We start from the raw sequence: 27,816 nt of genomic DNA, 5'->3' as shown, positions 1-27,816 counted from the left end.
CTCTCTCATCCTTCCCTCCTTCCCTCTCTCTCTCTCATCCTTCCCTCTCTCTCTCTCTCTCTCTCTCTCTCTCTCTCTCTCTCTTACTCATCCATCCTTCCCTCCCTCTCTCTCTCTCTCTCTCTCTCTCTCTCTCTCTTACTCATCCATCCATCCTTCCCTCCCTCTCTCTCTCTCTCTCTCTCTCTCTCTCTCTCTCTCTCTCTCTCTCTTACTCATCCATCCTTCCCTCCCACTCTATGTACCTCTCTCTACCTCTTCATCACCTGCTCTCTCACCAACATGCACATCATCTCTTTCTCTCCATTATGTACCAAAGATATTAGTTATGTGTTCAGGTAGTAGAAAACACTGCGCACTCCATAATGTTGTATGTCTAACTCAGATTTTCTCCTTCAGGACATCGTCACACACACACATACACACACACACACATTTCTCACGACCAATTACCTATCGCACGATTCTTGTTCATTCAAGATGGATTGTCGTCATGCATGTTTAATTTGGAACATCACTGGTGTGAAATTGTTTCTTTTCTTTTTCAGGCTGGTCTCATCCAGCATTCGTAGCTATACCTACGGGGGGGAAAGCGCAATAATTCGTAGATATGCCAAAAAAAATCTCCGTATGTAATCCATGTAGTCATGAACGAGGAAGTATAAAGACTGGTTGGGGGGAGAGGGGGAGTGGATGGGTCCAACAAACCGCAAACGGTGATCTTTCAGTCAGGAGACTACTGTTCAGTCGCCATGTTAAACGAGAAGTCAATTTGATTTATTTGTCACGTAACTTGCATACTTCAGTAATGGCACTTCCTTAGTTATTTCAACCCAAACGACCATTTTTTCCTAAACATAACTACGTCTTTTGTTGCCTAATCCTAAATATTTACCGATCTTCTCCAAAACCTAATTAAGTATTTCACAATCCTTTCTCAAACCTGGCTAAGTATTTTCCGATCTTTTCCTAAACCTAACCAAGTAGTTTAGTAGCCTAAAACTAACTGTGTTTTTTCCTGTGAAGACGGGAGTTTATTTTTAAAAGAACGTATGCATGTTTTGAGGAGAAACTGACATTTGTTGCTTTACTTTCTTAGGAAAACGCACGAACAATTTGTAACTTTTTGTGAGGGAATCATACGAACCACTGTATAAGGATACATTGCTTTTTTTGTCCCTCTCTGTTAAACATACGTAGTGTAGACAACATTAGAGAACAGCTCTCTGTAACACTGACTTTCTGCTCCTTCGACATCTTCCCTTCCTTTAGTTGATGTAAATATCCGATTAATAAAGGAACACATCTTTTACTTGTATCTCTCTGTTCAGGTAATTCCATGTGTTGCACAGAGGCTGGTTTATATTTTGAACTATTGCTGGATTATAATAAAACATCTGTTAGAAAGCAATAACCACATTTTTTTCTTTCTCTTTTTCTCTGACCTCCCCGTCCCTCCCACCAGGCCAAGCTGATCGTCCCCAACAGTACGGCGGGGCTGATCATCGGCAAAGGTGGTGCGACAGTCAAAGCGGTGATGGAGCAGTCCGGGGCGTGGGTCCAGCTATCCCAAAAGCCCGAGGGCATCAACCTGCAGGAGCGTGTGGTCACCATCAGCGGGGAGCCGGAGCAGAACCGCAAAGCCGTGGAGATCATTGTCCAGAAGATCCAGGAGGACCCACAGAGCTCCTCCTGCCTCAACATCTCCTACTCCAACATCACAGGGCCCGTCGCCAACTCCAACCCTACCGGCTCCCCGTACGCCAACTCGACAGAGGTTATGCCATCTGCGGCAGCCGCTGCGGCAGCCACGGCTTCCTCTCTGCTCGGCCAGGCCAGCCTAGCTGGGGTGGGGGCCTTCCCGACCACTATGTCCAGCTTCTCAGGCAACGACCTGCTGACCATCACCTCCGCCCTCAACACCCTGGCCAGCTACGGCTACAACACCAACTCCCTGGGCCTGGGGCTGAATCCCGCTGCAGCCTCAGGGGTGTTAGCAGCTGTAGCGGCTAATGCTAACCCGGCAGCAGCTGCTGCGGCTAATTTGTTAGCATCCTACGCCAGCGATGCATCCGGCGGCATAGGTCACCCAGGCGGTCTCGGAGGCTTTACCCTGGGATCCCTGGCTGCCGCAGGGGCCACCAATGGCTACTTAAGCGCTGCGTCGCCCCTGGTGGCGTCATCTCTAATGGCCACAGAGAAGCTAGTAGAAGGAGCAAAGGAAGTGGTCGAGATCGCCGTGCCAGAAAACCTGGTAGGAGCCATCCTGGGGAAAGGAGGGAAGACGCTAGTGGAGTACCAGGAGCTGACCGGCGCCAGGATCCAGATCTCCAAGAAAGGCGAGTTCATCCCTGGAACTCGGAACAGGAAGGTGACCATCACGGGTTCCCAGGCCGCCACGCAGGCTGCACAGTACCTGATCAGCCAGCGAATCACCTACGAGCAGGGGGTACGTGCCACCAACCCACAGAAGTTGGGCTAAACCTGACAGCCAATGAGAAACGAGGAGGAAAAGAGGAAAAAAAAAGAGTGGGGGCTTGGGGGAGGAGTATAAAAAGAAGTGAGAGTGAGAACGGAAAAAAGGAGAGGAGAGCAAGTATGTCAGAAGGAATCGTCCGCGCTGTTTTCTTCTGCGTGTTTTCAGTATTCTCTATTAAAAAAAAAATTTTTTGACGCGAAGCAAAAATGTGCTGAGAAGACGAGGAGGGAGAGGAGTTATCACGCTGAAAAACCAAGAAAAAAATTGTGTAACATGTACATAAGGTTTTATTACTTAACGTCTTGACCTTTCGGGATTTTTTATTGTTTTGTTTCATTGTTTTATTGTTTGGTTTCGTAAATTAAGCTGTCTGTTTGTTTGTGTATTGTGTGGACAAAGCTGAATGCCATGTAGACAGGCCGACTGCCTGAGAGGCTACAGGAAGCGGGGGGAGGGAGGGAAGGGCACGGGTGCAGATAGGTGGGAGGGGGGGGTTGCATTTAAAGGGTACAACCCTCCACCCCCGCACCCCCAACCCTAAATCCCTTATGGAAACAACCCTTACCCCTCCCTCCCCCTGCAGCCCACACCCGTCCCCCTCCTGTCGGGTTTTTTCCTTCTAGTTTTGATTTGCCCCTTGCCCCGCCCCCTCTCTCACTACTTGCCCACCCCTCCAATCCCCCACCCCACCATCCCTTTTACAAGGGTTTTATAATGAGCAAGACTGCAAACTTAAGCCTGGTGTGTAAAGGAAGAAACATCCTCAAATCCCCCCCGACCCCTCTTATTTGCCCCCACCCAACTATGATCTCCCCTCCCCCCTCCCGCCCTCTCTCTTGGAGACGAAGGGAGGGGCGAAGTGAAATCGGGGAAGGGTGTGGGACGGAGGGGCGAGAATCAGCTGGATGTTCCTTCATTTGCACACCACCCCATGTGCACCCTGTGATGTATCCCACAAGCAGTGCAGCGCGGTGGGGGCGTTACAGCACGTAGCGCCCCCCACACCCCCCACATACACACATACACACACACATACACACACACCTTACGCACCCCTAGCAGCCCTAGTGTTTGAGATAGAATGCCGAGGCGCACGCTGATGACCTCACGTAGTGCGAAACCGACGAGAGTGATACTGTGCAAGCTGCGGCAAACACACGGGATCCACAGCATTTCTTTGCAGTCTGCTGTGATAATTCTGTTAACGAGATTGTCATGATTTATTAGGAATCATCTCCATCATCATTATTTATTAATGAGTTCACCCATGAAAAAAAGCTCAGTTGTTTTTTCTTTTTCTTCTTTTTTTTATCTGTGAATTCAGGTTGACATGAATGTAAATGAGACTTTTTGATTTGAATCTTTTGTTTTAATTTAAGTCGATTGAAGATGAATAGTAATGTTACATAGTGTAATATATGTCTTATTTAAGTCCAGTAAGCCACCCCAGGCATTAATATCATTACAGTGAAGGATTACCTTATACATACATATCTATATAGATATATATCTATATCTATATAGATATGTATATATCTATACAGATATCTATATAGATATCTGTATATATATAGACATCCAGTCAAAGAGCAGAACAGGGAACGCACACACACGCACTGAAACAAAACATAACGATGCCATATTTGGTGCTAGAAAAGGGAATTCACCATATCTTATGATGCAGACTGCAGTACGACCTCTAGATTAGCAATAGAATACCTGTAAGCCACACACACCACAGGCTGCAGTGCAGCGTCTACATTCACGGCTATATTAACCCTAAAACACCTGGGTCATCACACTTAGCTATCCTCTCATGTACTCCGAAACACTGCTGTTGTGTCTGAATCTGTAGGCAAAATGTCCCGTTACAGTTTTGCCTACAGTGTAACCGAAATGAGACTCAGACGAGCTGCTCAGCCTGTGGTCTTCCATGAAACCATTTAGATAAACCCAAAACCACAGACTACAACAAGCAAGAGCACTTAAGACTCACAACGTACTGCTACTACTGAGACAAATGCAAACATTGAGAAAGAGGAAACACTGAAGCACGACATTGTTCGTGTGGGGTCCACTGCTACATCTGCAAGCCTCACGAGTAGATTTTGCTATTTGAGGACAGCGTGCATATCAGTAAAGGAGATAAATAGCCTCACTGGTCTTCGCCCTTATCAAACAACCGTCCGACTGCCGACGAGGCAAAAGGGCAGACATGAGAGATTTTCAACACACGTCCAGGGAGTTGAGCTCGTTTCCGCCTCTGGCAAACCGCAGGTCACCCACGGCAACAGGTGTACTGCCCACTGTAGACCCAGGAGGCTGCTGGAGATGCTGTCTTTTCTTTGATTGTTTGAACTCTTTTTTTGTGTCGTGTTATTATTTGATTTTTTTACAATCGGAGTACACTGAATTTTTGTCTTAATGCACTGTGAAGCGAGAGAGCGGTTCTCTCTGCCCACGAGGTCAGGGATGTGTGCTGTACAGACAGCATCGCGATCGGATGTATTTTTTTGTGTGGTATGGGGGGGAAAAACAAAACACATATATGAAATATATGTAGAATGCATATGAAGAACTTCACCAGAAATGTACGTCATATCTGAATACTGAAAGAGACTAGGTCGATGAAGAGGATATCAATCAATTGAGTTGACGGGTCGAGATCTATTAGATTCTACTCACACCTGTTGTTTCAGAGAATACTTTTTGCATTCAGGATGTTGGGGGGAGTGTTAGGAGTCCAGCAGCAGATTAAAGAGACTGGAAGAAATTATAAAAAATTCACTTTTCTATCGCAGCTGTGTCTTTTTCATAAACAGTTGGAATTGGTAATGCACTGTACATCCCAACGGGCGAATCCCTGGACACGTGTTTAAGTGTGACGGAATGTAAAAATGACAAGTAATGAGGAGAGGGTGCATTTGATTTATTGACCTAAACAGCCCCGGTGAGGGGAAGGAACTCCTCTTAAGATTAAGAAAAAAACTCTTTCGAAACCAATCCGACCCAAAGTCCTCCACTGTGCTACCGAATGTGTCACTCTCTGTTGGAGCGCCAGTGAAGGTTTATCTCCGCAGCTTGGTAAGGAGGCTTCTTTACTCCCATCTAACACCATCCACACTCTCCTCACCCTCCCCTCCCCCTCACCCGTCCCCCCAGTCCTCAAACGCACTCCCATCCTGACACCCCCTCTACCTCCTACCACATCGCTCCATGGGTGACTATGTCTGGTGTGACGATCAAATGCATGTCTGCTGCTTGCCCTGACGAGAAAAAGAAAAAAACGCCACTGATCGCGTTTCTCTTCTCTTTGCCTCCTCGGGGGAGAGGGGGGGGCAGCCGACGCGCCCCCCGCCAGGAAAACCACCACACCTGCAGAGGGAGTCGTAGTCGAGGCCCGCACACACATAGAAACATACACATATCGTGAGGGAATACTTTGTCATTGGCGGGGTTTGACTGGATTTATGTTTGATATTTTGTAGACGAAAAAAACCTCATAAGACCATAGGGAGATAGTAGTTGTATTAGATGTAGCGTGCTTTTGTTTCGCTGTAGAACTGCACTGTGCTGGAAGCAGTTTGTTTGGTGCATGCTACGTCAGGTTTGAGCAGGTAGACTACATGCTTGATTTATCATATATCAAGCACAAATGGCAAGATTGTACTTTTTTAAAGGATTCGCTGCTTTTATCCGTCTGATATTGTAAATTGAATATGGTTTGGTTTGGGACTGTTCAGACGAAACCAGGAGTTAGTAGACTGTTCTGAGAACTTGTGATTTTTCACAATTTTCTGACATTTAATAGACTGAACTAATTTTCAGTCCAGCTAAATTTATATTTTGAGGATTCATTAGAGATGATTCCGCCATTCCAACGTTATGACCAGAGCATGAAAGTACTTTGGATACAGCACAGTGCATTCGCAGTGGAAAAACTGCATTGGAATTTCTGATGTAGGTGTCACTTGAGTTGATTAGTACTGGATGTGTTTCTTCTTCATCTCATTAATCAAACATTAGAATGATCGTTTTCGGTTTGTCTTTTAAAAAGCGGCCAATCTCTTTAGTCGTCTCGATGTTAGGGGACGGAGATCAAATGTGATCGAGTACTGGAAGCAATACACGTAGTGGCATGTTGTCCTGTCCTTTATCCTCTGTCTGCCGTTGGAGCTTTGGATTTAGATGTTGAATAGGTTTACACAAGTCATTTTCATTTTTTTTAAATTTGTGGGAAAATGCTGCTATTTAACAATTACCGATGTACTAAAAATACTAGGTGAAAACATATCGAAATCTGTCATTTAGCTGGAGAGGCTAGTCGCAAGCGGCAGTGTAATACAAGCTCTGTTATAAGCTGACGATAAGTTAATAATAGTGTAATTCTAACCTGAACAAAGTAAACCTGTGCCAAACTAGGTCTTTACAGAGTGTAAATGTGTCGATTTAAACCACATTAGACTAGAGGAGACATACTTTTATATTAAGAAAATGTGAAAAGTGCCAAATGAACCATATTTATGATTTACACGGGGAGGCAGTCATCCACGTGACAGTTTTTAGGAGTCAGTATAGGAGTTTGTTTAAGGCCTCTCAGTTCCTGCCACAAGATGAGGGACCGCCATGTTAGCAAAAGTGTTCAGCCAGTCCTCCGGGAAGTACATTTCCCAGGATGCAACAGCACTCCGACTCTGGGGCTCGACAAATCAACATAGCGACAAGTTAGCATAATTATGCTAAAAAAAAAATGTGACTTGATAGCATTCTTAAATACAGCCTTTTATAGTTACGATGAAAATGTATTTTGTGGAAATAGATGTTATCTTTTTTGCATGTCTATATTGCATGATATCAAAGTGAAACGTGGACAAAAAAATGGAGAAAAAAAAATCAAAGAAACAAAAAAACAGAAGTGACAAAAAATAAATTAGGCAGTGTGTGTCATTCATTTTTCGACAAATCTTTGCATGCCGATAAGGGTGGAGCATTTTGATATTGTTTTACACGCGTTCAAATGTTTGTTGTTTGAGTCCCGGTCCACCGGCCGACGGTGAACAAAATATTTGACCGTGACGTCACAACGAAATGAGTAGTTTGTCGTTGTCCAGCCATCCTCGATGGGATATGAATAAAAACTCTCGAACAAACATAAGACTATTTTGCTACTTGCCGAGCGAGCTTGTACTGAAAAGTTCTCAGTTGCTGCCTATCCTTAAGACAGAAAAAAAAAGAAAAAAAAATCTCATTTCAACGTAAGACTCAGATTGTTCAGGAATGTACTCACCTCTGCATAAGTTTGCATATCACTCCTCTGACCATTGACGTGCAGTAGAGGCTTACGTGTGTTCTCGTGTGTGTATTTTTGTGTATTCTAACATTACTAACCCTCGACGCACTGTGTCGAGCTCTCAGTATGTTGTCCTTTTTTAATCCCCCCCACCTCACCCCCCCCCCATCCACGCTCTGAGCTCTGGCTTGTCTTTGCATTGATATGCACCTTATTGACCTAAAATACGACATGGAGCATCTGCAGCCACCCCGCCCCCCCGTGTATTTCAACGGGAGAGATTCGTAAAAGTGTGTGAGACAAAGGGAGGTTAAAACTCCCCTCACTCCCCCCCGAATCCCCCCCCCCCCCTTCCCCCTTTGCTGCAGAATTTGGGACAGATTGTGTTTTCATTCCCTCATTATGCAATCCAAAGCTCTGATCTCAGGGAGAGAAACAATGCTGAACATTACCAGTGTGTTTTCTCTCTTTCTTTCTCTCGCTTTCTATTTTCCAAACTCAGTTCAATTAGATGCTTTATTGGCTTCAACGTCAAAGAAAAAAAAAAACAGACATAAATTATGCCAAAGTCCGTCCACCTTGCTCACTCTCTCTCCCTCCCTCTCTCTCTCTCTCTCTCTCTCTCTCTCTCTCTCTCTCTCTCCCTCTCTCTCTCTCTCTCTCTCTCTCTCTCTCTCTCTCTCTCTCTCTCTCTCTCTCTCTCTCATTCCTTATTATGCAACCAGAGTATTTCCAGTGTGGTCATGTTTTGTATCCTGACAGATGTTGTCATTGGAGATGGCCCGCTTCCTACTAAACTCCCCCAAAAAGAAAAAAAAAGGAAAAAAAATTCCATTCCTGCTCCATGTTTGCACTAAATTCTGCTGTTACTGTGCATGGCAGGCCGAGCCGAGGTTGGGGGGGAGGGGTCAGTGTGCGAGGCTACTGTAGATGTGTGTCCTTACTGTTAGCTGTTTTTTATCCAGTGGTGTATTTAGACGTGCATGCTCCTCCCTCTCTCTCTCTCTCTCTCTCTCTCTCTCACTCTCTCTCTCGCTGTCTGCTCCGTAGGCCAGCTCCGTGCTCGTGGTTGTCTGTGTGTGCAACGTATAGCCGGCTAGTCATTTTTTATATTGTAATGTGTAGAGGAATGCAAACTTAATTTCCACCTGGTCGCCAGGTGACCTCATCGCTTCTCAGTGGGTGTGGCTCTCCGACATAGTCCTCAGATTTGTTTTGATTCTTTTTTTTTGCCCCTCCACCTCCACCTCCACCTCCACAAACTCAAACCCACTCTCACCCACACCCACCACTGACCTCTTCAAACACCCTTCTAATACATATGGTGCCCCCCGCTCTTTCCCCTTTTCCACCCCACCTCCCCCCCGACTCGGGCCCTATCGAAGCACCAGCAACTGTAGACTGCATTTGTCATATCACTGTTTTTCTGTTCACTTCTACTCGTTCGCTGTTGATTTTTTTTTTTCTGGTTTTTTGATTTGTACTGTATGCTCTGTCTAACCTAGACCAGTTTTTTTTAACAAAAATGCCATTTTCTGTGTGTAGCCTGTTTACCCCCTCCCACACACAAACACACACACTCTCTTCCATGCCCTCTTTTTTGCACTTTCACTGCCCACTCCTCCTCCTTCAGCCCAAACATACACACACTTTCCTCCTCCTGCCTCCCACGAGTCTCTTCTCTCGAGTGCCAAAATAGAACAGAGAGGAAAAAAAACAAAACAACAACAACAACAACAACAACTACCATTCCAAGCGTTTCTTTGAGTTGTTCTTGTGTGTCGGACATCCATCCTTGGAAGCACCCATGAAGCCAGCATGCTCCGCCCTCATAACATGATGTCGCTCATGACGCCTCAACTGAACAGCACCTTTTGCCCCCCACCACCACCACCACCACTCCTCCTCCTCCTCCTCCTCCTCCTCACCACCCCCCACAGAGCTAAACCCGACAAGGATTAACCCCTCTGCAGGTTGGCTACCTACCTACTGCCCCGCCTCTCAACCTACCTTAAAAAAAAAAAAAAAAGCCCTACCGCTCATGCCAGCTGCTTTCCTAATTCTGTCATCTCTTCAGCCTGTGGGACTCCATTGATTGTGTGCCATAGTGTTGGGGGCACCTTTCACTCTCCTCACCTCTCCCTCTTTCTACCCCTCCCAAACCCTCACCCTCTCTCTCTATCTCTCTTTCTATCCCCCCTTCTCTCGCTCTCGCTCCATTTGATTTTTCTCGATGGGAAAGATTCAAAAAACTCCATTTTCTAATGATGATTTTTTTTTTGTTGTTGTTTAACATCAAAACCACGCACGCCGACACACGCACCGCCCACCTCCCCCTACTCCGCGCGGCGGTGCGGGGAGCGTTTCCGCACCGCCAGCTGCACAGCCATCCTCTGTCTTCTTGAACTTTTTTGAACTTTCACCCCCTCATGAACTTTATTGACCTCCTTCTTCCGCCTCCTATACCCCAACCCCCCACCCTCTGTGTTCATCCAACTGTTTGGACGATAACTCTCCATTCCATCCCCAAAACCTCTCTCTGAGACTGTGCAATGCTAGCTGATATGATTGGATTTTTTTTTTGTTTGTTTGTTTGTTGCTCATCATTGGGGACAATTCTCTGAGATATAGGTCGAAAAAGAACAAACAAAAAAAAACATACAAAAGGAAGGGAAAAAAAGAAGTAATGCAGACAAACAAAAAGAAAAAAAAAACACTAAACAATTGTTTCTCCACAATTTCTTTCTCTCTCATTGTAAATATTTTTGTCAGATTTTTTTTGTCGAGCTGTAAAGAGAGAAGTGTTGAGCAGAAAGGGGCCGGCAGCATAAAGAGGTACTAGTGGACGCGGTAGACGGTCATCACACTCCTCATCCTCTGTATCTGATAGTTAGGTCTGCCTGTATAATCGGCTATATTTCTACTGTGTTAACCTGTGCTGTTGTTATTAGTGTTGATTTACCTACTGTATTCGCTGTGTAGCGTCCATGTTGGCTAGCAAACTCTTTAGATTCCTGTGCTCACCGAACAATAATGACTAACCTTGAGAAGTAGTCCCGAGCCATTCTCAACGTAGGCTTGTTTTTTGTGCATTTGTTGGTGTTTTCCTAACAGTGAGTTGTAGTGGCGCTCATATCTTTTCATCATCAAGCCGTAGTTGTTGAAAATGCTTGGTCGTGTTAGACATATCATCGTGGAAAAAAAATGGCTCGACTCGGCTCCTCCAGGTTGGAGAAAAAAAACAGGGAGGTGGACAGAACAAAATAAAGAATTAATTAAGCTCCTCCCGGGCTACAAAACGAGGAAGCTGAGCTGCTAACCTTTGTGCAATACAGTCCTAGTTTACATAACTTAGAATGATAGTTTAGAGAGGGTTTACCTCTGCAGGTGCCACTCAACCATCTGCCTGCAGAGCTAACACTCGTGGCATATCTCCACATTTCGCCAGTGCATCTGAGACATTTTTGAAAGTATTAAAGTGACCTGCCTGAGATTAGACGCCACCATATCATCGCATCGCTCTGAGCTCCACTCTTGATTTATGCTGCCTGCCCCATTGACCTGAGGACACCACATGAGCTATTTATTTCTCAGACTATTATTATTATTATTATTATACTATTAATAAATAACGAGAAAAAAGGGAACGACTGGAAAAAGGTGAATTAATATTAGTATTGTTTTGTTTTTTTATTTTTTTAGTATTTTAGTGGTTGCTTTTAACAACATTCATTAACTGACTTAAAGAGTATTGAATATTTAATGTAATTGTAGCATTGTGTTTGTAAAGAGAAAAAAACCCTAGTGAGTTGTGTTTCTTGACTTGTGGATTACCAGTGAAGTGGGCAATCTAGTGCTAATATATATGAGGTCTTTTTTTTAAGGATTCTTATTTTGCGACAGCAACAGCAGTCATTATAAATGTTCATTTTAGCATCACCTGTCTTCCGTTGTCTTATTCTTCACCTTCCACCACACTCTGCATCATCACAGTAACACATCGCAAGTCTGGGGGTGGTCAAGAGTGACTGTGTGTGTCATGAATGTACGTGTGAGCGTAAGTTAACAAACCTGTGTGTTTATTTATGTGTGTCTCTGCAAACTGTGGTAAATGTGTGACTGTGTGTGACTGTGTGCGTGTGTGCGTGTGTCTCTGTTTCTGTCCACTTACTTATGTTTGACTGCATGTCTGTTTGTGTGCGTGTAGGTGTGTGTGTGTGTGTGTGTGTGTGCTGGATATGTGCGAGCGGGGTTCAGGGTGGGTGTTCTGTCCAGTGTCCACCAACAAAAGCTAAAACCGGTCAGGCTTCCATACCTCCTGATGGAACCTCCTGACGTTATAGCTGCAAACCCTCATCATGTGATCTGACTCAACTCGACTGTTCATAACCCCCCTTCAGTCACCTGACCAAACCAAATCAACCAATCACTGTCCACCACTACCACCTTCCCCCTGCGCCATCCTTTTTGCTGCACACCACGTCAGCCCCATGTGATGTTCTCCATCGATAACATACTACTCTACTGTCACAATCTACTGTTACATGCCGACAGCTCTGGGGATAAATACTCGTCTAGACTGGACGTTCAAGTGCTCTCAATTTGAGGCGTGCTTGGATTTGTTTTACTAATTTGCGTTTTTTCACCGCCGAGATTATTCAGTGTTTGCAAATGAAACGAAGCGGTCCTTGAGTTGCTCAAAAAAAGTAAATTAAAAAAAACATGTATAACTCAAGTCGTTTGATTTATAAAGGGCTATTTCACCCTCAAAAATAAATGCAATGTTTTGTCAAGTTTTTGAGGTATCTGTGTCCAACATGTCGGCCTCCACTCCAAAACAATGCAGGTGAATGGAATTTAGTTTGAGGTGCTCCAGCCTTTAAAATGTAACGAATCTACAGCAACCTTGTGTCCCTCTTGCTCTGGATATACCACAGACCTCACTGAGCACAGTTTTTATTGGGACTATTTTCTCTGTAGAAAGTAGTTCTAATTAAAACTTTTTAATACTGCACCAAAAACTAAATGCAATTTTTTTTGTGGATGGTGAGAGAAATATCAGAGACAGATACATCAAAACAAATACTATCTGCGGAATTAAATACCACTAAAGTCGAGTATTTTTTTAAATTTGAATGAACTTCCCCTTGGTGCCCTTGTTCTGTTTATGCTCTTTGTTTGAAACCATTTTAAATACACGTATTTTTCTCCAGAGCTGCGTATTACATCCTACTGTTCATACTACTGTATGTGCCGCATACTACCTTACCAGGTCAGAATCCACCCTAACCTGTCTCCATGCCAACCACCGAGGGGCCAGTTGCAAGGCAACCGGCTCCCGCCACAACAAACCAACCTACCAACCAACCATGTTCCTCAACCACCGAGGCCACGCCCACCTGGCTGTGATCATTCCGTAGAAGAAGAAATAGTGAGAGAGAGAGGATAGGAAGCAGGGATGACGGATGAAAGAGATGTAGTTGTGATTCTCAGGGTGTCTTATGTTGATCTACTGTTCAGTCTGTTCTGCAGTCTCTCACTGGTGTCCTGTTGCCCCTAACTGAGCCCAAAGACGATCATGTCCTTCCATGATAAATCCCTTATACAACTGATTGACTACTGACCAATTCCTCTCGATCAGTTGATTGATAGTATTGATTGACCAATTCTCTTGAGAGACGCTACATAGCCAGCCAGGTGAATGAACTAGGCACTGTAACTAATGTTTACAACCCAAATGAGACCAACAACGCTGTTGAAAGAATGTCTAGACTTAAAAAAAAAAATGGAGACAAATCTCTGAAGAGTACTTATTTCTAAATGATGGAACTTTTCGCTTACTTTCTATGTGACATGAGGTAATGTAATTTTTTTCAATCATTGCATGTGACTATTTTGATTTGCAATGAAACTGTTAGAATGAATGGTACATTTGTGACGTCAGTGCAACGCTGAGACGCCGATCAATGTCGGAATCAATGTCGGTGTCTCACAACGGTGTTTTCATGTTCGCCGTGAGGAGTGCTCATGGACCAATGAATGCTAAATGTGTGACCATACAGAGCTGTAAAGGTTTTGTTTATTTGTACATGGTTATGGGTAAAATAAACCATTGAAGCAAATTAACATCTTTAGTCTTAAGGAGTAAGCCCTCACGCATTTGTTTGTAAAGTCAGTACCCAGAACGGTACTTTGGATAATGCAGTAGATACACTGTTATGAGGTAAGTTTCCGCAGTAAAAGTTGATCCAACATAGCACCTGGTAATGTGCTTCCATTCAGATATTCTGAGCTTTTCTAGAGCTTGACGTAGTCGGGTCAACGTGTTAGGGAAGGTCAAGAATGAAAGACAATCAGGGTTTGATCCACTTTCAAACATCGCCGTCCTCCCTGCGACAGCAGCATCTCAATTTAAGAAGGGGTGGGGTTCCACTCTCTGACATATCCATCTACCCACAATCCTCCTGTGCACCAGAGTCATCCGATCAACCAACACCTGCACCCCCGCATCCACCATGATTCCACAAACCAGCTCCTGTGACCTCAGGCCAAATCGTCTCAGCCCTCTCCATGCCATCGGCTAAGCAGCTAGTGGCTTTTTTGAAGCTGTTGTTGCAAAGCCCCCTGGGAAACGGAGTCACAATTCACAGCATGGTCCGACCAACTCTCTTGTCACTCCTCCCACACCTCTCCATATGCCACTAAAGAAGTTCCTCCGGCTTCCAGCAAGAAGGTCACGGCGTTCTGTGGTGTTTTTCTAGGGTGTACGATAAAGTGCACAATGATACACACTCCTGATAAGTTCGGTCACTGCTAACAAGCAAACACACGGGTCCTCCAGGCAGCTAAAAGTAGCTTAAATATAATAAAATTACATTTTTACATGTTCTTGTCTGCCTCCAAGAAACATAGATCTGTCAACATCTTGGAGGAAAAAAAACACTTTTGTCCAGAGAGATGCACCCCAGTGTTGTGATGAATGTTAAGGTGCCTTAGATCAGCTCTCAAAGGTGCCGTGGGTTTGGGTCAGAACCACTAAGGCCTCTGAGGATACAGGAGGTAAGTTGCTCGGAGTGGTTTCAGAACCTACAGTGACAGAGGTGAAATGGTATTTCTTTTTCTGTCGGAACATTACTGCAAGACCTGGATCCATGTACAGCTAGAAACCGCTGTCCCGGGCGTTATGCAGGGAGAGATTATAGCTAAAGCTGTGCCTCCACAAGGACAGTAAAACTCAGATAATCAAAACTAAAAAACGCTGTAGCAGAATAAAGTCAAGGAAAGCAAGAAAGACCCTCAACATTGTCCATTAGGAAAACATACTGTTTTTATGTATTCAATAATGTTCCTGCTTTAAAATATGGGCTACAGTTCAGTGCTGAATACACAAGCTACATGAGAAACACGTTTTCAGCAGATTAACACAAATTAGAACATGTTTATGACATTCATTCAGTAATTTGAATAGCATTTAACCACAGGCCACATCATCCATCTTGTAAAATAGACATGTTTCAACATAATCCACAGCGTAATTGGAGGTATCTATAAATCAGTTTTTAAGGTGTTTCAGTGTATTTCAGTCACTGTTGACCTACTTAAAGCCTGTACAGATTCAGCATCTGTGTGAGTCACAGAGGAGCCTCTGTGACAGCTACCATGATAAACTGGCTGTGCTCCTGTAGGCCTTGCACCCAACATACAGATCACAAACTCGAAATCTAGGGCGCTCCGCTGTCGCTCAAGCTGCGACTGTCATCGCTCAGCTGCTGCAATTATTAAAAAGTTCCGGGAACACAAAACCTTGAGCTTTTCAGCCACCACAGGCAGTCAAAGTGATTCAATTAGTAATGAGAAATCAAACATTTTGCCCAGGAAATGTTTCTACTTCAAAGTCATCCTTTAACTCATGCTAGCTGGTGCTATCCGTCTTGGCAAGTGTTAGCGCAGCACTTATCGTCTTAGAGGTTGCATATTGATCCCCACCCCCAATCGGTTCTGCTCACTTTTTTCCACATGCTCCCTCGTTCATGTGAACTCTAAGAATAGATCTCAGTAAACCCCAAAGGAGACATTCACAAGAATTCCCAGGTTGCTCCTATGAAGTCATGGCGGAAGTAGGAATGAAGATAAATTGGCATGGCTTGCTTCTTGCAGAGAAACAGAGCTTCCCACGCACAGCCTATATATCTGTAACCGTCTCAGGCCTTTATGGGCGTTGTGCTGTAGTTCCTAGTTTTCCCATAAGAATGCAAAGCTGTGGCCTTGTTTCTGAGGATTAATGTGAACATTCATGGTGGAGCCTTTTTTTGTAAGTAGGCCAGTACCAAAGCTTCAGGCCCTGATCGGACGGAGCACGTTTTAGCGGCCCGGGCCGGCTTTTTATAACCGCTTTCAATGAGAGCGAGGCGTGCTTTTGCGTTGCTAATGGGCCTCGTGTTTTTCAGCTCTATGTGCCTCGCGCCCTGAATACCTTGACATGAAAAGAATTCAACTCAGAGCAAATTAGTGGCAAATTAGTGTGATACTTGAGATTTCGTGTGAGTTGTTTTTATTAGTTAAAATTGTACTATTAAAAGCATAGAATTCCTGGTTTGTGTTCTGCCTAGTTCACACTACTGTTTTAAGGCCAGCTTACTGTGATTGACACGCCGCTGCCGCTACCAGAGCCGTACACGTCGTCACTACGTCACTTCTTCACATTCCAAATATGGTAACTTCTGTTCATTGGTTGCGGAAAAAAACAACATGACGAGAGCCATAATCCAAGATGTCGAAATCGCCGAACTCGTGGCTTCAAAACAGTTCACAAACCAATGGGTGACTACGTCCACTGCTTATGTACAGTCTATCAGTCTCTTGCATTTGACACAGACAAGTTGTTGGTGGCCATTATGTGAACACAAAAGCCAGTGACGAAGATCAACAAGCATGACTACGCTACTACCGTGTCACTACTCGCCTGTGATTTTTGTGACAAAACTTAGTTTGTTGACCTTATTTGGGATTCCGGATGAAAGATCTTGTAGTGTGACTGTAAACCACAATCACTTCAAGTCTCCCAGTTAGCAAATTGTGCATTGGGAACAGTGCGGCGATCTTTGAAAGTCGTGTAGCTTGAACTTGGCATTAACGCTAGCTCTCGTTAGCATCCAGTGGTTGCATAGCTATGAAAAGGACGCAGCAAACTGCGAAAAATACTCTGATCGAGGCAACAAAATTCCGCGTTTAGCTCTGTCTGATGAGGCCCTCAGAGGGTATCTGAACAAGACCAACCTACTTTAACTAACAGCGCAGGTACTACAAAATGCAGTGCACAGCATTAAAGACACACCGATGCATCGTGAATCCAGGAGGCACGAAGGGGGGTATGCATGCTGAACCTAGAGCATTAGAGCGAATTATTTATGTTGTGGGACCATGAATACTGGATGTCTCTCTGCCCTACTGCCTAACCGTCCCTGGAGGAGACCCGGCTTACAACCGCCATGCACGGTTTCAGAGGGCTCTACGACATTAACAAGTGAAATGTCACCATCCCCTCTAAACCGTTAATGTTTATTAGTAATCGTCATAAATTAGTAATGTAATCAATCCCTCTGAGTATTCATGGTTCCCGTTGGAAGAGTGAGAACGCAACATTTGTTTTTTTAATAGCATAGTTGAGGGTAAAGACGGGTCATGATGTATGCTTCCTTAATTAACACTGTAGGGAGGGACACCAACCTTCTAGTGCAACCACTTCTTCAGTTAGTCTTTCAAAATCGAGTTCTTGCTGGTTGGATGAGTGTGGTTTTATCACGAGGGGAGGACTCTTCCCACCACTGCAGCACTCCAACAAATGAGCTGAGGCCATGCGATAAGCAATCAATAGAATAAACTGCACTGGAAGGGTCGATGTCACCAGCAGCAACATTAAGATATTGTAAAGCTAATTCATTATGGGGTAGTCAATGACATACGACGCGTCACAGTGATACAAGTAAAGCTCCAGTGTGCTCTATATTAGGGAGAAGTGATGCTGGTTTGCTAAATTATGTATCTAGAATGCTCACGAGTGTAATTATTTTTCATTTTGCAAGTCCATTTTGTCCCTATAACAAATCTGTATCGCATTTTCAAACAGCTGATGTGTGATTTATCTCATTTTGGGATGACATCCATATCACTTGCCTCTCTTTCTCCGTCCTATAGCAGCACTGTCATTGACATGAATTGTTGCGAGAATTCTTTCTATACATTTGGATTTTTCTGTGAAGTGTGATTAAGGGGAGACACTACAGGTGAATAGCGTAACAAATGTAACTAATAGATATCACCATAAAACTACTGCAGTTGATTACTTACATTAAGATAGTATTTATTCTGAGAAGTTTTGTTTGAATATGCAAATGAGCATTATTTTATTAAATATGTGCTAATTTGCATACATTTCTAGAACAGAAATCGAAACATTGGATAAAGCAATTTCTTTGACACATTAGAGTCAAAGGTTTTTATGAAAGTCGTTTTGGATATTTCTTTTATAACTCCAATTCATTGTATTCTGAATATAGATAATGAAAGCATAAACTTTGGTGCAGCCTTTAAAGATATGTATTGTAAAATGACATACATTTTAAAGACACTACAGGTGAATAGGGTAAAAAAAAATGTAGTGAAATATATCACTGTGAAACTTCCCTAATCAATTAGTCACATTAGTTTTCTTGTCATGTTTAAATATGCAAATGAGGCATTATCTAATGATAACCTTTGGTTAGTTTGGGAGAAATCTACAGATGCCATTAGACAAAGTATTAAAATAAACACCTAAAGCTCCCAAATTTGGATGTTTGAAAGAAGACATGTTATGTTATGGAAGCGAAATAGTTCAAAATCTCAAAATTGACCAGTGCATGAAAAACAATGTTTTTTGCCTGTAGTGTGTCACTTTAAAGGAAACGCACATCTCAAAATATAAACCACCTCACCAAGACGAATCTCCATCATCAATGTCGACAGCAATCGGCCAAATAATGGCTACCACTCACCACTCTCTCTGCATCTCTGTCTGTATATATCCTCCCTCTTCGTCTCCGACAGCCGGTCCATCCTCCCGGTGTGAGAGTGGTGGAGCTCGTGCCAGCACAAACAGCAGATGTTTTGAATCCAAAAAGATACACAATCACTTAATTCTCCGCAATTTGCATGCTGAGCAAATGCGTCTAATTGAATCCACAGTAGGAAGGGAGGTTTCGCTTGAAGCGGTTCTTTTCAGAAGGGCTTCATTTAAACGCCTAAATCTGAAACGTGTAACCTCGGTGAGTAGAAAATACTCAAGACTATATCTGCTCCGCTGTAATATTGCCCTAATGCCCTACAGAGAGAAATACGAGAATAATCATTCATAATTTCTCGGGTGCTCTCAAAAACGCTTCTTCTCAGCAGACACACTAAATGTTTGTTTGTTTGTTTTAAGAAGTGTCTGACCTCAGTAGAGCTTTATTTTAACTTAGTCACGCGAACACATTGTTTTTGATATTTAGTACCAGCAAAGATTAACGGATGACACTTTTCAGAAGCAGTTGCAATAATTAAAGTGCTTCAAGTTCTATAAAGATGTTTGATCTTCTAGAAACGCAGAGCAGCTGAATGCCAAACTCGCTCGAAAGAAAGCAGTTTTTGTAATGTAATATATTTTATACAAAATTCTAACGATTCCCTTAAAGTTTGATAAGATATTGGCTTTGAAAAAATGTATATCATTTGTATGATAATTAAAATTAAAATGAATATTTTTTGGCAACAAAAAACAATTTTGAACAAAAGAGCGTGAATTTCAAAAGAAGTGTTTCTCAAAAAAAAAAAGGGGGGGGGGGGGGGGGTTGTATTGTGTGTCGATACAATCTGCACATTTTAACAAAGAATAAAAATGTGTTATTGAGCCAAAAGTGATCTTAAGATGGTTTGTTAGATTCAAAATCCCTCCTGTCTTTAATCCAAATTGTGTGTTACAGCGGTTTCAGTCTCCCAACAGTGACACATGTTCCAGCAATGAAACCTCCAAATATATTGTCCTCCAAAGTGAAGTGCACACCTTGTTGATACACTGCAAGTGTAAGAGAAATAACTGGTTGCACTGGTACCATTAGAGCAACTGTATCACATTAGTGCCATCACAGATCTCTAGTCCCACAGAATGGTTGGATCTGAATATTAATTCATTTGAAATGACTCATCCTCGTCTGTCATCCATAACTCTTCTCTGATTTACAGAACGCCAGTCAGCTGAGCTAAATAACGAACAATGATTGTACTTTTTCTATGCTGCCTGTTCCGCTGTGATAACATTTCTAACTCAAACATATATACAGTATATACAGATATTTGAAATTAATCTAGATGTTCCCAAAAGAAGACATATTTGAGAGTTGTTGAATGTTTATTGTCTGTAAAAAAAACAAAAAAAACAATAATACATAGGCATTCTATTAACTGCATTGCAAAGGCTGTGATTTTAAAAAGCACTGTAGCGTGTACAGTGATTTCTTTATCAATTTTATGGTACATAATATGTTCTGCAATCTTGCAGCTGCTGTTTTTTGTTCTGGAGCCTATATGCTTTAATAAATACATTTTTCTACGGTACAAAGGGAAGCCTACGCAGTGCTTGATTTGTCTAACTGGTGTTGCTGTGGGAGGCGGCAAAACCAGAACGCAAACAAGTTCTGCTCCCTTCTTCTGGTGTCTTTGTTTTTATTCAAAAAGAATATAAAAATACTTTGTACTTATTCTAACTGTCCCTTATTTCAGATTATAAAGCTCTTTCTGCTCTATTTCTATTTGTACTCTCAGATTTCTACCTTATGACTTGTGATGTTTTCAGGAAAGAAAATGGAGCTTGTTGCACTGAAGGTAAGACACATCGGGATGAATGCTTAAAGCTGCTCTAATCAACATTTTAAATGGATTAGATGACCGAATGAAATATAAAAAGAGACTACCACCAAGAATGTCCCCCAGCTCTGCACAGCATTTCAGCATCTTTTAGCTCGTATAGTTTTGGATTTACAGTCTGTACCTTTACCGTTTTGCTTTACGTACAGTAGTAAAAGAAAAAGCTCTAAAAACCCACTGAACACTACCTTCCTATAGCAGTAAACAAACACAATTAGCATCAAGCTGGTGCAGAAAGTGAAGCATCTAGCTGTTAAAGAGACAGATATTTTTCTCAGGAGTTGGTGGAGACCGAAACAGAGCAAATAAGAGTGAATATGGGACTTGCATTCATGAGGTGGACACAAACACAAGCTAATGTTGCTCCATTCACCATAAGTCAATAATATGTTAATTGTATGTTTACATGCTGCCCCCTAGAGGCCAAAAAAAGAATCAAATTAATACAGGTTTAAAGAGAGAAGTTAACTTAAATTTGCACTATGCCAACCTGAAAGTAAAAATAAAGAAAACATCAGAAATAAAGTTGGAATAATTCGACTCCATCACAATTACATAAATATGTAGCATCGTTAAATTGACTATGAGGATCATCCCAGCTCCAGAATCAGTACCATATCGGATCATATACTTTTCAATGTATCAACACAGGGACGACAAATACTACTTCTCCGGCTCAGATGATGTTTCTAAAACCGCCCCATTCAAACATGCAGCTTTTTGTTTAACTGACTTCAACAGGATGAACTCTGATTTAAATAAGAATAAGATTTCTTGTTGTGCCTGAGAGCAGCATCCAGAGCTGCTGTGTGGGCTGACGAGAACAGATTAGCATAATAAGTATATATAGGCAGCTTCTGTAGATGCTCTTGTCAACATACAAATATGAACTGTGAGCAATGTATGGGGCTGTGTGTGAATGAGAGTGGGCGAGGAAGATGTTAAAGTCAAATTAGTAATGCATCTTAAATTTGTGTGCTTATTCACAAAGACTAGTCAATATTTTTAATCACAATAATTGTAGTCCTTCTGTGTTAACAGTAAACGTGATACATTTTTCTTTTTTACCATCCAACCTGAGTGCAGCTGCAGAGTTCCAGTAACTTTATTCTGAAGCTCTAACATCAACACCATGCAGGTTATTTTAGATTATGTGTTTATTGGAGAAATAAACTCCTCCTCAAGCTCATTCATCGATTAATGTGGTTTCCAGTTTATACAGCAATCAATGGCATGTTCTATTAGCTTGAATGCTATGAGCTGGGAAAAGCCTGTGGCTCAACCTAATGTGTATGTTTGAACTGTTACATGAACTCATTCATTTCTGATGATGCAGTGACTTCCTCACAGAAGCTGATCCTACATCTGTTTGACATTTACATATATATCAGTCATTTAGAAGACACACTTTTCCACAGAGACCTGCCACAGATGCATTTGAAACTAGAAAACAGCTTGTCAGCTAATAACAGCAAATCAGATATCAATTATGCAGCCCTCTCAGGTAAAAGGTCCTCTAGTCCACTATATACATATACAAACATCTTTAAATATGTATGCTTTCCCCATCATATTGATGCTAGATGGAAGCCCATGGGAGATTGTATTAAAATGATATTGTATGTAACACATATACATATTACTTTTGGGCTGCACAGTGGTGTAGTGGTTAGCACTGTTCCCTCACAGCAAGAGGGACCCAGGTTTGAACCCAGGGTCCCGATCTGGCAGCCGGTGTGTGTGGAGTTTGCATGTCGCAGCGTGGGTTCTCTCCAGATTCTCTGGCTTCTTCCCACAGCCCAAAGACATGCACCTTAGGTTGACTGTAAATATCCCGTAGGTGTGAATGTGAGCGTGAATGGTTGTCTGTCTCTTTGTGTCAGCCCTTAGATAGTCTGGATAGTCTGGCGACGTGTCCAGGGTGAACCCTGCCTTTGCCCAATGTCAGCTGGCCGCGACCCTAAAAGGGATAAACTGTTCAGGTAATGGATGGATGTGTTTTTTGAGAAAATATGAAAACACAATACTCCAATTTGTATTTTCATGTTCACATACGTTTACGTACGTACATTTGATTGTCTAAATTACCCCACTGTACAATGGACAACATTCAAATATTAAATCAAATATAAAAAATCATTGAACAACAGGTGAAGTCTCAAATGAAATGTCCATTGCATTTTTTCATTTTTAGTTTTAAATTGCAAGAAAAATGCATCTTCAATTCAAGTTTAATTTTGCTATCCAGTAACATTGTTTATATGGCATATTAATCTTCAAATTTAAATGAACATTCAAATACTTTCCACTAGCGGGGTAGGACTTCAAAAATTAAATTTGCAAACCTCTTTTCCTTTTTCATTTTGATATAGTCATAGAATGCTTTAGTATGTGAAAATGAATTTGCTATGCTAATGCTATTTTGGAATTTAATCTTAATTTTCAAATTTACATTATTATTTTAATAAAGTCCCCTATGGGCTTCTAAAATGATGTCAAGGCCCGTTCCCTAATCATTCACATTATGGTTAAAACCATTTATGCATTTATTTTAAAAATAAAGAAAAAATGTTATTAACAGATCCACTTTTCAATGATAAACCAGGAATAATTTGACTTCCTTACAATACCAAAATTAATTTAAATCTGACTCCTCTTCCTCCTTACAAAATCTACATAATCCACACTGTTGAATGTCCCATCTTTACTATTTTCCTAGGAGGTAAACAACAGTAAATAGTGGATTTGTCTGGGACGACATTCAGCCGTGGATCAATGAGTAATGTAGTGAGTAGGCTATTTACAGCAGGGGGCAGTATGTGGGATTGAGTCATTCAAAAGTATAGGGTGTACAGTATGTCTGTCATCTGGTTACATCCAAAGCACGGTTAAAAGTTGTTCATTGTTGGATCAAAACTTTACATATTTGAATACATTTTGTGACTTCAGTGTGCAGGCAGGTGTCATTTCTTTCACTGACATCAGCCTTGCACCTATAGTTAAAGTGCATATACAGTATTTACAATTCTTCAATACATCGGGAAGAATGGAAATAAACCAAGAAGAAGCAAGTTGAACATACTCCTACATTTGCCACAGCCAAATACTTTTTGTAAATGTACAACAGCTGAGATGCATGATTGTATAAACACATTAAAAAAAGTGGAGCGGTCAAGATTGTGCTGTTCTCTCTTCCAGACTGCTTTATAGATTGATGTGTTCTGCTACATACAGCTGAGCTCCTTAATAAAGCCCATACTTTACTTCATATACTGTATCTGACATGAAGCGCAGTCTTAGCTCGTACAGAAACACCGTTTATGATTGTAGTTGGTTCTATTTTTACAATAACAACCTTGCTTTCCCTCCTGGCCCTGCAGATCACACAAACCCAACGGGAACACACTAGCCTTTCCACAGTTTATGAGGAACCGGCGGCCCTCACACACTCACTGCACTCTGAAAACAACACATTCTTCAGAGGTCCAAAATGGTGCTTTGGGTGTTACACATTTTTCAAAAACCATAAATTGTTGAGTGTACTATGGTGATCCAATTGCTCTCAACTGCCACAGCAGAACGGTATGCAACAAAATGTTGGAGAGAAGATTATATTCACCAGGTTATCTTTTCAATCCAGTTTAGTTGCTTGTTTGTTAGATGAAAGATTAAAAACATGACAGGTAGAAATTATTTTGGGTTAGAAATGTGGCCACAGCTGAGAGGTTACAAGTGATTACCTTTTGTTGCAGATTCGTACATTTTTTAACATTTATTAAAATTGTTTATTTTCTTAGAAATTACTAAACTAAACGATACATTTCACTATTTGTATTTTTGCTGCATGTGATAATTAAAGTTACTGTGAGGGACAGTTTACGAAATTAAAGGGATTCTGGTGCTCGGAAACACTACCAGCTTTGTCCACAGGGATCGCCGAAATCGACACAAAATGAAGGTTCCTTGTAGTAGCTTTAAATTAAATGTGTAATATTCGAACATGCCCAACTTTGGTGGTGGTACCAAAAAAAGAGATGGGACGAGATTTACACCGGGATTGTCTCAATGTAGTAATGACAATAATTTGAAAGGTGTTACCACATAAAAATCTTATACAAAGTAATTAATATTATGCAGCCATGCTGGGCTCGCCGAGTTACCCAGTTCAACCATGTTTAAGTAAAGACTACATTTGGAGTACATTTGAGGATATGTTGCATGGATGTGTATTAAAGCCCAGTTATTGAGAATTAGAAATACAACACCAACCCTAACCACTAAGCCTCATTCCCCTGATAGGGACTAAGGAATTTATTTCCCTACTTGGGATATTTTCATGACCAAAGGCTTCCTCTGTGGTAACCAGAGGAAGCCTTTGCAGGTAGCTTACGGAGTCATTTTTAATCACAGTGTAGCAGTCTCCCCACATGTTGGGCTCTGCCCAGCGGGGCGGACTATCCACCTGTCTCTGAGACCCCCAAAACATCACGCCAACCCTGTCGGGAGACATTAGACTTTCTGTGATGTATGCAAGTCAGCCAGAGAACAGAGAGAACACAGCAGATCGTCCTGATCGGCCTCGGGCTGCTGCACATCACAGTCACAGAGGAGCAACAAAACACACACACACACACACACACACACACACACACACACACACACACACACACGTCAGTTCTGCCTCTCACAGTTACTTTTCGTTTTGTGTGTGTGTGATCCTTTGTTTGTCCATCTGCCACTGGAGGACCTATAGAATGGGAGTAAAATGGAGTTCAAACTGTTTAGTCATTTGACTAGTACAAATGAAAAAGGCAATTGTTAGTTGTTATGGTGACAACACACGTCAAGTGGGGCCGTAAAGCACGAGTGGACGCAGCTCAGGGAAGACGGATGGCTGGCTAGTTGGCTGAGTGGCATGTTCTAAAGGAAGCTGCAGTTTCTAGACTGCAGTCCTGGCACCGCATGTCTAGGACCTTCATTTTCCACAAAGCCTACTGTCCTCAGTATACATGATTGTTTAACTCATTGTTTTACGATTTGTGTGCTGACTGCCTGTTTACCCCCACAATACGCATTATTAGCCAGTTAAATGTCAATGACATGTTAATTCTATTACATGTTCTTGCATCTCTCTCTCTTTAACCAGAATCATGATCTTTTCTGTCCTAAACCTTAACGCATGGTGGAATGAGCAAGCTAGCTAACTAGTCAGCTAGCACTAGTTCACTGGCTAGCTTGCTAATTCCACCATGCTTTAATGCTTTAATGCTGCACTGGTTACAGAAAGTGTGCCGTATAAAGTTACCACTTATCTGGCAACAGCAATGTGCTTTCCTACGACAAAAGTGTGTGGATGAAGCATTAAGTTGTTAAATTGTACTTTTACTCGACATTTACTCGACACTTCATAACATTACTACTCCACTGCTCGTTTTAGACGTTAATACAAAGCCTTAAATCGGTGAGTGCGCAACTTGCCGCGTGTCGGTTTAGTTCAGAAGTTATTTCGCTACAACAGTCGCAATGGCAACGTTCCACACAACAATGGCTGCCACACTGACCATCTTGCCTTGTTGATTTAAATGAGAATGTCCTACTATTGTCTTTCTATGGATGGACCCAAGCTCTTGTTTCCTTTCGTCTACATAGTTTGTCAGACATTGCTGATCAAATTTTGTCCAAACTTTGAGGAAGACCCCATCACACTCTTTCATTTTAGCATTTTCTGCTATTGGTTGTGTGTCACATGCAAATCTGAAGCCAAAAAAAAAAAAAAAAAAGGGGGGTCAAAACAAGGTGACAAGTTCGTCGGCTCAGAGGGAGACTATGTCGATCCTCGAGGGCGACATGTTTAATCTTCAGACAGGTTGGGGCTTAGAAGCTGTTAGGTGGTTCAGGGGGCCCAGTGTGACACCTGTGGACAATGCTAATGAGGAGCAATGAAGATAAAGTGTAAAGCTTAAAAAAGAAAAAGTTTCTCACATTTTATACACAGTTTCACCCAGAAATCTGTCAAAACTCATCTTGCAGTTTTCCCCCTAAAATGTAAGAGACATGTCCTTTGAGAAAGAAACTGGAAAGTGATGACAGTCAGAGTCACTTGCGACAAAAAAATTAACTATTTTTATTAAATGGTTATATTGTAAGATTTGCCAGCAAAACCTCTGTAAAAATACCCTTTTAACACCTACATGCACATCTTCATTGTAACGATGGACAATGTAAGACGACAGAAGAAAGAGAATAAACGTCAGGACTAAGTGGGATTCAAGACAGATTTTGTGATTTGGGTGACCTTAAAGTAACCTTGAATCTCTGCATTCCTTCGCTCTGCTTTTAAGTTATTAAAGTCCCGGGTCATTTAATAACTGAATGTAATCTGATCAGGCTAAGTGCTTGGAAATAAAGAGGATGAAATGCAGCTTTCTTTATTCCTCCGGGCCAGACAGACGATTTAAGGGTTTCAATCCAAAATACAATGAAACAAATTTCATCAGGTAAAAATTCATCGCTCATTAGATTAAAAGATAAAAATCTATCCGCAGAAATGCCAGGAACTGAAGGCGAGGTCTCATAGCTCACAATTTAAATAGTCTATAGACTGTATCCCAAAAAGAGAGCCTTCAAAGAGTTTGAGAGTGTGTCTTCTTACCGACAGTATGATCAACTGCTCCTTTAATTGGAAAACACATCCTGAATTAAAAATGATGAAAGACAGAAAAATCTTAAGATTATCAGATGAGTGGGATCCTCTGCATCAGACGGTTTAGGAAACCACCCATGTCGGTCATGCTGCACTAAATATGATGCTAAAGCCAGCAGTCAGTTAGCTTAGCTCAGCATGAGTCTGTCCAACACAATCCATCCAACCTCTGACTGACTGCCACGTCTGGTGTGTGCAGGGTAACAGAGATGCACCCAAATGAAGACAATGCAGGCTGACTGGTGGAGTGCAATGAGACTGTATGTGTGTGTATGTGTGTATATATATATATATATATATATATATATATATATATACATATATATATATACATACATACATATATATACATACATACATATATACAGTTGTGTGAAAAAGTGTTTGCCCCCTTCCTGATTTCTT

At 42.0% G+C, this 27,816-nt stretch overlaps 1 protein-coding gene across 2 annotated transcripts in view; it reads left to right on the top strand.

Moving 5' to 3' along the window:
- Positions 1–7,724, top strand: part of nova2 (NOVA alternative splicing regulator 2) — a 78,778-nt gene extending 71,054 nt beyond the window's left edge. For both annotated transcript variants that reach the window (XM_031863621.1, XM_031863622.1), the window contains one exon: positions 1,466–7,724. In XM_031863621.1, coding sequence (XP_031719481.1) covers positions 1,466–2,482 — 1,017 coding nt within the window. In that variant the 3' untranslated portion in view covers positions 2,483–7,724. The remainder of the gene's footprint in view (positions 1–1,465) is intronic.
- The last annotated feature ends 20,092 nt before the right edge of the window (positions 7,725–27,816 follow it).

Source organism: Anarrhichthys ocellatus, unplaced genomic scaffold, assembly GCF_004355925.1.
Source record: "Anarrhichthys ocellatus isolate YVR2014 unplaced genomic scaffold, GSC_Weel_1.0 scaffold29, whole genome shotgun sequence".
Taxonomy (NCBI): domain Eukaryota; kingdom Metazoa; phylum Chordata; class Actinopteri; order Perciformes; family Anarhichadidae; genus Anarrhichthys; species Anarrhichthys ocellatus.
This window is presented reverse-complemented; position numbering and strand designations above follow the sequence as displayed.